General features: G+C 37.1%; 1 protein-coding gene across 4 annotated transcripts in view; it reads right to left on the bottom strand.

Annotated features, from left to right (window-relative positions):
* Positions 1-1,572: 1,572 nt before the first annotated feature.
* Positions 1,573-13,210, bottom strand: part of FAM135B (family with sequence similarity 135 member B) — a 192,900-nt gene continuing 181,262 nt past the window's right edge. For all 4 annotated transcript variants that reach the window (XM_039731506.1, XM_039731505.1, XM_039731508.1 and 1 more), the window contains 7 exons: positions 11,723-11,889; positions 10,359-10,450; positions 8,105-8,202; positions 7,649-7,800; positions 6,742-6,852; positions 4,071-4,184; positions 1,573-2,741 (listed from right to left, as the gene is read on the bottom strand). In XM_039731506.1, coding sequence (XP_039587440.1) covers positions 2,536-2,741; positions 4,071-4,184; positions 6,742-6,852; positions 7,649-7,800; positions 8,105-8,202; positions 10,359-10,450; positions 11,723-11,889 — 940 coding nt within the window. In that variant the 3' untranslated portion in view covers positions 1,573-2,535. The remainder of the gene's footprint in view (positions 2,742-4,070; positions 4,185-6,741; positions 6,853-7,648; positions 7,801-8,104; positions 8,203-10,358; positions 10,451-11,722; positions 11,890-13,210) is intronic.

Below are 13,210 nucleotides of genomic sequence, written 5' to 3'. Positions count from 1 at the left end.
GAACAGCTACACTGGTTTGTTGTCAGACCCAGGACTGTGACAGTTAGCGAGTGAGACCTGGAAATAAGCAAACTTCTTTGTATAGACTATGTCCACTCACACAGCAGGCCTGTATATAAGTGTAAAGTCACTTCTTTCTAAATGTTTTGGAAAATCTTCAGTTTGCAGAGTCCTGAACATTTTCCACAAGTGGACCAGACCCTCATGCAGCACACTGGAGGTTGCTTATGGTTAGAGGTTGGTTTCTTTCCTGTTTTTCCATATGGAAGTACTAGTCCTGGCTCAAAAGAGCTGCACTATATAACAGCTCGACCTCCATGTCCCATTATATTTAAAATTCTCTAGACAATTTACTGAGGAAGAAGTTGTGATATGTCCGTGCAGCTGGAACTAGACTGCTGAGGGCAAAAAGTGGGAAAGAATTCCCAAACAAGAAGTGAAAAACTCGGGTTTCCTGATTGAATTAATTTTTTAAGTGAGTAAAACTGAGTGCTAACATTTAGCAGTCAATCTGTAAAGAAAAAAAGAGAAAAAGAGAGAGAGAGCGAGACACCATAGTATGTACCTATTCTTTTAAGTGAGTAAAACTGAGTGCTAACATTTAGCAGTCAATCTGTAAAGAAAAAAAGAGAAAAAGAGAGAGCGAGACAAAATAGTATGTACCTATTTAATTCAAGTACTGAGGTATTGTTTAAGAAACTTGTCAATATTGAATCATACCATGGAATTGTTCCCATGGAATTTCTGCCCCTATGAGGGCACAAGGGTTTTATGTGTAATACTTCTTTTTAGGTGTTTTAGTCTCACCCTTTGGTATATACCTTCTTTGTCCTTCCTATTTTAAAAACAATGCATCAGTTATCAAGCCAGCATTTTTCCTTTATCACCACTTGCCAGTCTGCTAGAACTCTTTTCTTGAATTAATTTTGTGTAATTTTTTCACTTTTTTTCTTTTGAGAAAAAATTAGTTCTACCTTTTGCAACTACAAATATTTCCCTGTGGCTGTGATACTTTTTATTTTCATTTTGTATTCTCTTATTTCACAAATCTTCACCATATTCATCTTAGTTTACTGATGGGAGTCTTGATACCTAAACCAAACTTTGTGATTTTTTTACAGTCATTGCTACAAGATATGGAGACTCGTTCATTTCTATTTTGAAACAAACTGTATTTGCTTAAAAAAATGCCTGCCTTCTAAACAAAAAGAATTGTGAAGAATTATTCACTTTCTCGTTTTCCAAAAAACTCCTGTGACATTGAAAATTCATCAAAATGTTATGAAAATGTGTAGAAAGTTACTGAAATTTTTCACTTTACATCTGATAACTTTGTGATAAAAATCTTACTGTAAATTTGATGAAAAAATGGGAAATATGGGTTTTTTTTTCAAATTCTTAAAAACAACATAGATATCATTGCATGAATAAAGTTTTAAATAGTTCAACCAGCTGTAACAATATAATAATTAGGACTGTATACAGCTTTGCAAATGGGCATTGACAAAGCATTTAGAGTGTATTGCAGAGAATCTTAAGACATCCTTATATTTTTTAAGCTTTCCACAATCCTTACCATTCTGTATCTCCAGCCTTTATTTTTCCAAATATTTGGGGTTTTCAAGGGTATAACTGGGTAGACTTTGAATTCCATATCAGCGTAATAAATTTAAAAAAAAATTGTTGGAACAAATGGACTTAGGTACAAATGCAAACATAAAAATCGTACCTTTAAGGTTCTAACAAACACAGTCAATTATGATCCTCTATAAACGTAAACAGAAGAAATGTTAACAGATGCCACTGATCTTTTACAAATAATCCAATATAGTCCTCTTGGTTTGGCAGCTTGTAACTCAAATGAAATTCTTCCCAAACTAAAGTTGGGGCTTCTTTTTAAAGACAAATATCAACATTTGTTCATTCTATGTAAAATATTTTACTCCTTTCCATTATTTGAATGTACAATTTGTATGTTACAAATTATTACCAGTAATGGAACCATCCAAATATTTTCTTCCAACAGAAAGACTGAAACTGTCATAAATGGTTTGCAGACTTTTCAGTTCATCACAAAGAAGGTTTTAACCTGAGTTCACATACACTTGTTTCCTTGTGTGTTAACTACCCCAAAAGTGCTACAAATGTAGAGCTTTGTTAATACATAAATAAGCAGTAAATCAAGGACAGACAAGTTCCTGGTTCAATATTCAGGAGAAATGGGAATTATATTGGTCCAATCACATTTAGAGAATTAACCTTCTTATTCTGATTCTGTATTTCAGAAGTGGCTCACGTCTTTATGTGGACAAAAAAAAATAGAAACTGAAGAGGAATATTTATTTCTTCCAAAAGCACCAATACTTGGAAGCTTGAATGCCTTAAAGCCATAGCACTTTATTCTCTGAAAGAGAAATGGAAATGGAAAGTTTGAAAGTCCCACCTGATCTCATTTCTAACATTGCACTCTGTTGGCTAAGGAAATCTCCTCCACCCAATGGAAAGGTTGGCCTCTGTTACCCTGTACTTCAGGCACTATTTGAAGTAGTTGAGTCCTGCCACGAGGAAAAACTTCTCCAGGAAAAGTTCGGAGTCCAGCACGGCAATGTGGGCAGCCCGGCCTATCAACGTGTTGGCGGTGTTAGGCAGAGCGTGGAACACGTTGTGTCTGATCAACGTGCAGTCCTTGGCCCCAATCAAAGGCTGGAGCAGGTTGTTGATCATTTCTGCGTAAACAGGACCTGAAAAAGGGTTGAGATATCACAACTACATGCCAAAGCTCCCAGACCCTCTCTTTTCTTCCAGTGTCATTTAATTATAGTCTCAGTGAGAAGGAAAATGGAAGCAAGGCCAAAATAAATGTAAGAGACAGCAGTCTAGTTCAAAGATTTGCCAGGTACCAGAGTGGTGCTCATCTAATGGAGGCACTGGCCATGAGGAGGGATCTGCTGAAGATGCTTAGCATGAGTCCTGGGACATCCTCAGCCTTTCTTCTGTCAGGGAACAAAATGCTCATGTTTCTTTTAGGGGAGTGGGGTTGGACTCACACTGCCTATGAATTCAAATGTGAGAGTCTGGCAGGACACAAGTCCATTTGGGTTTCTCTGGTGATTGATTCTAATGCAGGAAAAGCATAACGTAGAGATAGTTGAGGTGTTTATAGGGGCAGAAACAATGGCTCAGGAAACATTTACAGATAAATTATCTGATGTATTGATAAATATAATGATCTGCCTCCTGCTAGATCCAATATGTCCCCAAGGAACAAGCACTGTAGGAGAGTTGAAGAATTTCCTTTTAATTCACGTCTGAGGTAGGCTAGAAAGAGCTGTCATTTAAGTAAGATGTATGAAGGCAACCATGCTGACTATTGGGCCTGTGTGTCTCCTTCTGTTTCCAAAGAATATCTCAATTTCTAGGTAATCATATATGTGAAACGGGGATGAAATTGCACTGAACATTATTCCTGGATGTGACATCAAACTGAAGCCATGACACATTTTATAAATGAGCAAAACTGCTAATAACAAAAGCAATACAACAGCCTGAGATCACAAGAGGGCCTCTAGTGGTGTGAGTCCTGATGTGTTTTACACATTTTATTACAAAATATGATTTTAGATCTGTTCCTTAAATTATCTTGCAATCATTCAAGCACTACTGAAAACAAAGGGAAACCCTCCTTATTTTAAATATGTTGAGAAAGACTTCATTATGGGGAAGAAAGGGGAGACAGTACAAGTAAATCACTAGACTACAGAAAAACATTGTCAGGAGCTAGTTCTATTATCACTTAAAAAAATAAAATTAGAGGTAAGGAGAGGAAGCAGTAAGAAACCTTTGATTATGACCTGATTGAAATTTGTTTTCATCAGGAAAAGAGCTTCTTGAAAAGCTTATTTTATTGATTTCAGTAATTTCCTGTGGGAAATGAATACTTTCTTCCTTATCAAATAAACATTTGAGTTTTCATCATGTTGATGAAAAACCCTTCTAATGTAATGACCTCAGTTGCACAGAAATGCAATTCTTCAACAGCCTTGGGAATATATAAAAGAACTTAAACATACCTGTGTGTCTGTCCTTAAGTGCATTTTTGCACATTTCTATTCTTGCTGAATGAAAAGGTACATATCTGTCTTGGGGTGAGGCCACTAACACAACATTTTTAAAATACTGAAGACCTGTTGCAAACATATTAAATACATTAATCACAATTAAGCACAGCGATGAAAATGAATACATTGTCAGCATGATTATTTCATGTTCAAAGGCTTTTTAAAATCTACAGTGCAAAATATATTATAATTATGAAAACATGCAACACAATATTAGAAATATTCATAACAGATTAAACACATTTCTGTTGCTTCTGTGAACAATTTGTTACTTATCAACACTCACACATGTTAATTTTATGTCAACAAGGAAAAGTAAGAACTGTCTTTAAAAAAAATACTTTTATTAAAACCTTATTCTTGCAAGTATTTATACCTCTAAACAGGATCAAGTTCCAAAATAACACAATAAATTAATAAAATTCTCAAACAAAATAGAGAGAAGGAGAAGAAAAGGAATTGCTATAATGTCATATTTTTACATTGGTGTTGAGTGAGTCTTAGGGTCCATCCAGACCCTGCATGCATCAGTCACTTAACAAATCCGTGCTGCTGGTACATCAACTGAAAACTCCAAATCCTGCCTCTTCCCTGGAGCTAATGAGGCCACAGATGAGCTCCTGCTTTTTGACCTCTCTATGGTCACTTGAGTTCTCCATCACCCACATTTAACAGAAAAGTAAGAAAATGGATACTGATGGCGTAACCTACTTATTCAGAGAATATCCTGAGCACAGAAGAGCTGTGGGTTTGTCCTTCATCTTTCCCTCCCTCTTATGGGGAAGTGGTCCAGAGCCAGAGCCAGGTTGGATGGGGCTTTTAGCTGCCTGGTCTAGTGGAAGGGGTCCCTGCCCATTGCAGGGGGATTGGAGCCAGATGATCTCAAAGGCCCATCCATGTCTCTATGATTCCACAACTATGATTTCTAGGCTTTCAGAGAAAATCTGGCCATCACCATCATGGAGCCAGATGATCTCAAAGGCCCATCCATGTCTCTATGATTCCACAACTATGATTTCTAGATTTCAGAGAAAATCTGGCCATCACCACCGCAATGAAAAGTCCTGCTGGCTGCCTTTCCAAAACCTGTCTTAAAGTGTTTATCATTTTCTTCTTGTGAAGTCAAACCAACTGAGTTTGCAACTTCAGTCTGAAGTCAAAGATAGGAGAAGCCCCAGTGAGTGTTACCATAACTAAAACCTTATGTGAAGAGGTTCATTAGTGAAGAATATTTTATTGTGGGTTTTGTTTCGGTTTTTATTTTCACAAGTACGAGGAATATTTGTTAAAGAAATTGAAAGGTAGCAGGGACTTGTACTTTGATAAGAAATTTAGAAATTGCTGGAGGCTTAAACATTTATCTGGCAATGTAGGCACAACACCGTTTCTGGCATTTCTCCCTCTCTAGGTCCTCCCCACTTCTTTTGGGAGCAGGGTGCCAGGGTAGGGACATCTATTGAATCAGTATGCCAGCTCATACCTTCACATATGGACATGTCTGTATCTTCAGATATTTTGCCTAAGCATCTACCCAGGTGATTCTGACTTTACAGACAACTCTCTCCCCATTTAAATTTTTCTTTCTCCATTTTCAAGGACAACACCTGCATTTATAGCCTCTTATATCTCCAGTTTACCAAGCTAACAAGCAGCAAATTGCTTTGACTCACTACACATGCTTGGGAATTCATTGCTTGGGAAGTTAAAATATGAGCTTTTTGTGCAGACCTAATTTTATTTTAACTTAACAGTAGTAAAGCAGTAATCAACTGTATTCCATAGAAATAGGAACTAGGGAGTCAAAGGGAAAATTCAAATAACACCAATTTACACTGACTTCTTGTCATTGATTATGTAGCATATCTGTAAGATTTAGATGTTCTATTCATATTAACATAGTCTTTGTTTCCTATTAGCAGTGTACAAAAGTATGAGAAAAGAATTAAACTTCAAGTAGTGACCTTGTCACTACCTACTTAGCACCAGTTTGCTCACACTCAATATTAAAAATAACTCTTAAAAGAAAACAACTGCTTCAACAGAAGGATCATGCTTGCATTCTTTTCTTAAGTCAGATTTATTTAATTTATTCATGACAGACTAAAGAATAGGAAAAAAGATTCTCTATTCAGACATCACTTTTCTAGTGTGAGGCCATTCATCTTTCTCTATAGTAGAGAAGTGTCAGAATAGACATGAATAAAATTTGCTCTTCATCTCACAGAGTCATATTTTCTAGAGACAAGAGATGTTAAACTTACAAAAAAATAATTAAAAAGGAAAAATGGTTTTCATCTCATAGCATAAATTAAGGAATGATGGCTTGTCAAGAATGATGTTTCTTGCTTGCAGAATATAAACTCAGGTGTATGTTTACTACAGCACAAAGGTCTTATTTAATGCTAACAGTTTCGCAAAGACATTATCTGATAACTTTCACAGAAAAAATGCACAGGTGAAATTGATATAAGATTTCAGACAGGACAGCCATTCTAAAAACAGTGTTTGAAGAAAGATCATTAACAAAATGCAGATTTCCTTATCTCCCTGGAGAACAGGCCGATCCAGCACAAGCCCATGGAATAGCCCTTGGTATTTACAAGGAACATCAAGCCCTACTCACCCGTTTTTTGGCTGAGCTGATAGAGGAAACACTTGCGTAGATCCGCGTTGTCCCTGAAGGTCAGTTGCAAAAGCGACCCTGACTTTTTTAACTTCTGCATTAGCCATAGACCTGAAATGAAAATTGGTGCATATTTTTATCCTTTGTAAATCATCAGAAGGAGAGTTAAAGATGTGCCTACAATATGGATAGCACTGTAATTTTCTAGAAGTCTTGTTTGTTCTTGTACCCCTAATCAACAGGAAGAAAAGTCTAAAGGTGTCACAGGATAGAGGCAACAGTTTTAAGCTAAAAGAGGGTAGATTTAGGCTACATAGAAGGAAGAAATTTCTTTACAATGAGGGTGGTGAGACACTGGAAGAAGTTGCCCAGAGAGGTGGCAAATGTCTCATCCCTAGCAATAATCAAGGTCAGGTTGAACAAGGCTTGAAGCAAACTAATCTAATTGAAGATGTCCCTGCTAACAGCAGGGGTTTAACTAGATGATCTTTAAGGTCCCTTCCAACCCAAACTATTAATGATTCTGTGGTTGTCTCATGGTAGTCAGAAGAATACTCAGGAAGACTGAAATGTGGGACATTTTATTTCCATAATAATGTCTCTTTGTCAGCCGTGGAGGTGCCTCTCTTTATTTGCAGCAGAGGAGAAGTGGGAGACTAAGTGGAAACTAAGGTTGATCTCTCACTGCTGCACACCCCTGAGCTTTCCAGGGAGCAATATGATGGACCTTGTAGATATTGAAATTGCAATTTTTATCTGGATTTTGAAGGTTTGAAATCTTCAGCAAATATTTTCCACAACTTCAAGGTACAAGTCATGCTACAATAAATTCCTACCTCCAGTTGTTGCCCTCTCATACACTCTGCCATGGACCACAGCCAGTCAAAGCTTTCCCATCAACTCTTACCTGTACTAACCAAAGTGCTGTTGTTGTAAAGCGTTCCCAGGTGAGGCCCAGAGAGGGACAGGAAGGTGTGTAACTTGTTGAGGTAATAGCGAAACCTGGGGCGAGTTAGTACAGATCGAATGATGACGTTACCAAGGGAATGTCCAATAAAACTGTTGGGAAAGAAAGAATTACATTAATAGGAAACCCATCTGTGTTTCCTTTAAAATAAACATAAAGATGGCACAAATGGTTCTGGAGGGAGGACTCTGTCGGGACTTTCAATAAGATTCTTTATTTCAGCCTCCAAGATCCTCTTTCATAAGAATCTTTCATTCTCATCTATAATAATGTAAAAATTAATCTCATTGATTCAATGGCTTTTGATACAGGGCACTTTGGGAAAAGCTAATTTCATTGGATATTGCTCCTGTAGCTTAAACAGTTACACACTATTTGCTATCTAATAAAGCTTACCTTATTCGGGATATGGAGAGGTTGTACAACTGGATATGCTGAATAATTTCATCCAATAATCGGTCAGTCATTGTATCAAAATCAGCAAAAGTATCAGTCTGTTGAAAAATTAAATGAGTTCATGAATTAAAATATATTACACTTATTGCAGACTGATGTTATTTTTAAAGTGAAATTCAAGCAGAAATGTAACAACCAGTGTAAATTTTCTTTTTACATGCTCAACGGGGGGAAAGGGAGATTTTTCTCAGTCTCCAGGTCCTCTTTTAAACTGAAGTTCTCCTTTGAGAGACGTTGCTGAGTGATTCCAGAATCATAAGCATGATGCTAAAGTAGCCTGACTTGACATTGGAGAGAACAGCTAATGCTCAGCTGCTCTAGATGCCAAGGTCTGCATATGGAAGAAAAGCTTTTGGCATTTAGGATTCAGCAGATTACTGCAATAAAATACTGTACAAGATTATACATTGACATGAGGTTTATGCTGATGCTAAGGATATCATCACGAAATTATTTGGCTATCTTAATCAAATGCTGTGTGTTTGTTATTCATCAGTCATCAGTAGGAGATTGAGTGCTAGAGACAGACGAATAATTTGTTGCTTGCAACAGTACTGCCAGTTGTGAGACAATAAAACAAGCAATATATTTCCAGTCTATACAATTACAGGCAGATCTTATTCAGAACTTCGTAATTTGGCAATCCAACAGGACTCTAAATCAAGCTCCTAACTAATGAGATGCCACAAAACAATCATCAAATGTTGGAACAGCTATTCAGAGTAAAGATATGAGTAATTAATGCTTTTGAAACATATGAGTAATTAATGCTTTTGTGACACAACTCATCTTGCTAATTGCAGCTCTTGCACAGGAAAACATGTCGATATTCACTTTGCAGTACAGACTTAAAATAAATGTTCTCATAAACTAAAAACAGTCCAGTAACCTTCTGCCTGTTTGTTTTGTCTGCATTGATAATTAATGATTTCCTCCTAGGCTCATTATCCCAAATCTTTCAGGTTGTTTAAAAGTGCAAGAATATCAGTCTGAATGTTAATCATAACCAAAATATGTCAAGTGTCATATTTCACCTGATTATATCTCCATTCTTTACTATCATTTCAACCTGACTGAGCTTGTCAAACGCATAACAAATGAATGCCCAAAAAAGTGATTTGAATTTTCCTCTATAAAGTAAACCAGCTAAATGACTGATTTCTTGGGTCATTTTCAGTGTGGTTCTCAGAGAAGGGAAAAAACCAGTGATGAGATGCTTTACAATATTAAAATAGCCATCAAGCCACCCAGGTTCCACTTCCAGTGCTGTGAGAACTTCCCCACCTTCCCAGACAATAAAATCTCTAAATAGTTTCCATTATGGTCTCTGGATAAATACAGATGTTGAAGGATATTTCATTCCCTGAAAACATTCTCATCTTCTGGAAGAGGCCTTGATGGAAGTGTAAAGTGGTCTCCTGACTATCTTCACCTTGCTTACATTCACTCTCCAGGTCTGCTACTGACAGAGCTGTGCACTGAAGTGGCAAGTTCACACACATACACCAACCAGCCACTTCAAAATATAAAAGCTTTTGACCAAACAAGGTTAGAAAGTTTTAACTCAGGTTTCTCAGGTGCTCATAAATCAGAATAATGTTTCTGACTGCACAATGGAAATCCTTATCTTGTGCATAAAGTTAGGCCTTTGGTCGTAAATATGGCTCCACTGCCAAGCAAAGCACAGGATTCATTTCTGTTTCTCTGCCTAGACCAGCAATCAATTTTTCTGGAAGACATTTCTTTATCATTCAAGGAAATAAATCCCAACAAACACTGCAACAGGAGAAACAATGGCTGATGCAGCAAAGGGAGCTGACAACACCTGCTGGATATTCCACATCCTCTGGAGAATTCAGCATCACTAAACTTGCTGTTTTCTGTTGGTGCTGTGTTGCAGAGGAACCAGGCTGCCAAGTTTGCAAACTGGCAGGATAAATCCATTTTCTTCCTCTAAGGTCTAGTCCTATTACTGCTAATGTCATTGCCTTAGATTTTAATGCCAGTAATATTTTCCAATAGGTTTGAACACCCTATCAAATTAGACAGGAATAGAACCAAGCCTTTGCAGTAAATACTACATAAAACTCCCTGAATTCCCCAGTGCTTTTGTTTCACTCAGCTGGTGGAAAGGCATTTGCTGAAGGCACTATTTCAGCAATAGAAAGGAAGACAGAAATTAGCTCTGTACTACCTGATTTCTTTCAGACATTAGGAAGTCCAGTTTTCCACCAGGAAGTCCCAGTTCAATAAAAGTCTTTACCAGCCGCAGATCTGCACTGTTACCTAGGAACAAATGATATTTTATAAGATGCAATTCAACAGAAAAACAACCAATATAGAGTCAATTTAACACAACAACCTTGACACCACAGAGCTCTTGCTAAGTGCTGCTAAGAACATTATCACACCTCACAATCATGCATTGAAACAGCAAGAGAACAGGAATTCCCACAGCCTGCTCCAGGTGGGCTGGACCTCACCTGCTGCTGTGGGGGACTACAGAAATGGTGGGTAAGAAAGGGCAAAAATCAGGTCCAGAAAAAATCTGTCCTCTATTTGCTCAACAGCAGAGGTAAGACAGAAAGACAGCAAGCTCAGGTGAGGCCGCCAGGGATGCCTCCATTCCTGTGCTGGGCTGTAGGGCTGTACCTTCAGATGCAGAATGGCCCATCTCATATATTCACAATTAGAGATGGTGCTGAAATACTATCAGACCCCTACTACTTTGAGAAATGCCTCGTTCTGTACTAGGAAATTCCAAAGTCTTCTCAAATCTTTTGTTGGTGAAGAAGTTACCAGTACCTCACCAGAAAGGCATTCCTGCTACTGAGATATTCAATGGCAAACAGTCCTGGCACAAGCCAGTGTTTGTTTGTTTTTGGGGTTTTTTGGGGGTTTTGTTAGGGTTTTTTTTTTGAGATATCAGAGCCTCTACCACTTTTTCTCCATAGTTTCAGTGTTAACATCTACACCTTTATAATGGATATCAATAATCTCCCAAGAGAAAGTTTACATTTAACATAACTGTTTCCTGCTTAGAAAGCATATACATAAAAAATCCCAAGACCTGCTTCCTCTGCAGTGAAGAATTATTCTTATACTCTCACTTTATAAAGTCAAGCACTATTTAATCTATAACAGTGTTTTGGGGGTTTAAATAACATTTTCCTCCTGGGGACATAGACATACTGCAAAACAACAAAGCTTCTGTGGAAAGACAATGAGTTACTGCAATGCACTCTTCCTGTGCATGGGAGGACTGATGTGCTTTGGTGTAGATTGCTGTTTAAAAAACACACAAGAACAACAACAACAAAAACAAAACCAAACAGAAAATAAAACAAGAACCAGAAAGCAGGACTCCATATATTAGCAACAATACTGAATATTCTCATAGATACTTTATTATGATGGACTGAATAACATAATAAGGAATAAATACTTAGCTAAAACAAATACTTAGGCTCTCCATTCTTTCATTCTTGCAGAACATCTGTCCTTTTTTTGTAATTTACACTGAAATAACTTACAAATAGCAATTCTTCCTGGCCTTACCATCCAATCCATGGACACAGACAACCAGGTGAATTCCATCTTCCAAATTTTCTTCCTCTTCCTCTGGTGGAAAATATGGGATATCAGAAGCTAGTACAGATAAGTCACTGTACAGTAATCCTTCAATCTTCATTTCTTTTTTAAATTTTTCTTTGGCCTGATAAAAACTGGAGAATACATTAGTTAATCACAATAGAACTTGGTGGTCAGCAAAAAACCTTCAAACTAGAAATGAGGAGGCTTGTCTTTGCAAGAAATTATGTTTTCACCTTTCAAGTAGAGACTAGAGACCTGGATGCAATTCCTTATCTATTAGGACTGGGGGAAGTCAGAATGAAGGGAATAAACTCTGTTTCTTTGTAATTTGTCTACATACAGGGAAGAACTAAAGTGCATTAGCAACTCACACCTGCCAGAGGAATGAAAGAGTAGCAAAAAGTAATTTTCTGGTACCTCATAAAATGAGACTGAGGCACAGAATTAGCAATTCTGACTCTTGACAATGGCATTGACCTTATAGGTACTGAAATACAAAATGTATCATTTTGCTACCATCAGATACACTTAGGTAGAAGGTTTTATCCTTCTTGCTCACATTAGAATTAAGGGATTCACCTCATGTGGTAGCCATTTTTGGGGTTTATTTGATTTTGGATTAATTTGAAAACAATTTAGTAGAATTTAGAAGAAGAACATTTCTGAAAGAATTAAGATAACACTTTTCCTACTTAGAGGTCTAAAATTTGATGAATTCACCCTGAAGCATTCTGCTGCCTGAAGATGCCAAACTCCTCAATGGCTTTTTGATTCAGTAAAACTTATCCAGAAAATTCAGGAATTAATAATTACAACATAAGTGTAGAATTAAATAGAAAACTAGGAAGGACAAGCTTTGGAGATATAACCTTTAAAGCTTGGGCATCTCTTAAGGCAATGTGATATAATCATAAAATCATTAAGATTGGAAAAAACCTCTAAGATACTCAAGTCCAACAGTGATTAATTACTTACATCAGCCCAACTAATTTTAAGGGACACAACAATGAAAAAAATAGGTTTTGGGCCATTAATCTGGAAGCCTTTAATTCATGTGCATGAATGTATGCTCAAATGTTCTGTTTCACAATGAAGAAACAAATTCTGTGCTTAGATTTGTCAGGACTTAACCATGGTGTATAAAACTTCAGGATGCTTTCAAAAGAATAAAAGTAAAGTCTTGTGTTGAAAATGAATGTACATGCAGACAGCCAACATTTTGGGCAGCTGAATGGATTGAGAAATTGCAGTGCTACTGTTTATTGTCAGCACAGCAGAGGTACTAAATTATATTGGAAAAATATAGGTGCTAGTGTGCCAATCTGTGAAATGGGCCCCTGTGACATCAAGGTCACGATGCGGCACTTTAGTGTTGGGCAGTGAAGAAAGAAACAAAAATAATGCCTCTTCTCCAGCTATCCATGGATTCAATTCCCTCGTTTTCCAGTTTGA

Source organism: Passer montanus, unplaced genomic scaffold (assembly GCF_014805655.1).
Source record: "Passer montanus isolate IOZ18808 unplaced genomic scaffold, ASM1480565v1 scaffold78, whole genome shotgun sequence".
Taxonomy (NCBI): domain Eukaryota; kingdom Metazoa; phylum Chordata; class Aves; order Passeriformes; family Passeridae; genus Passer; species Passer montanus.
This window is presented reverse-complemented; position numbering and strand designations above follow the sequence as displayed.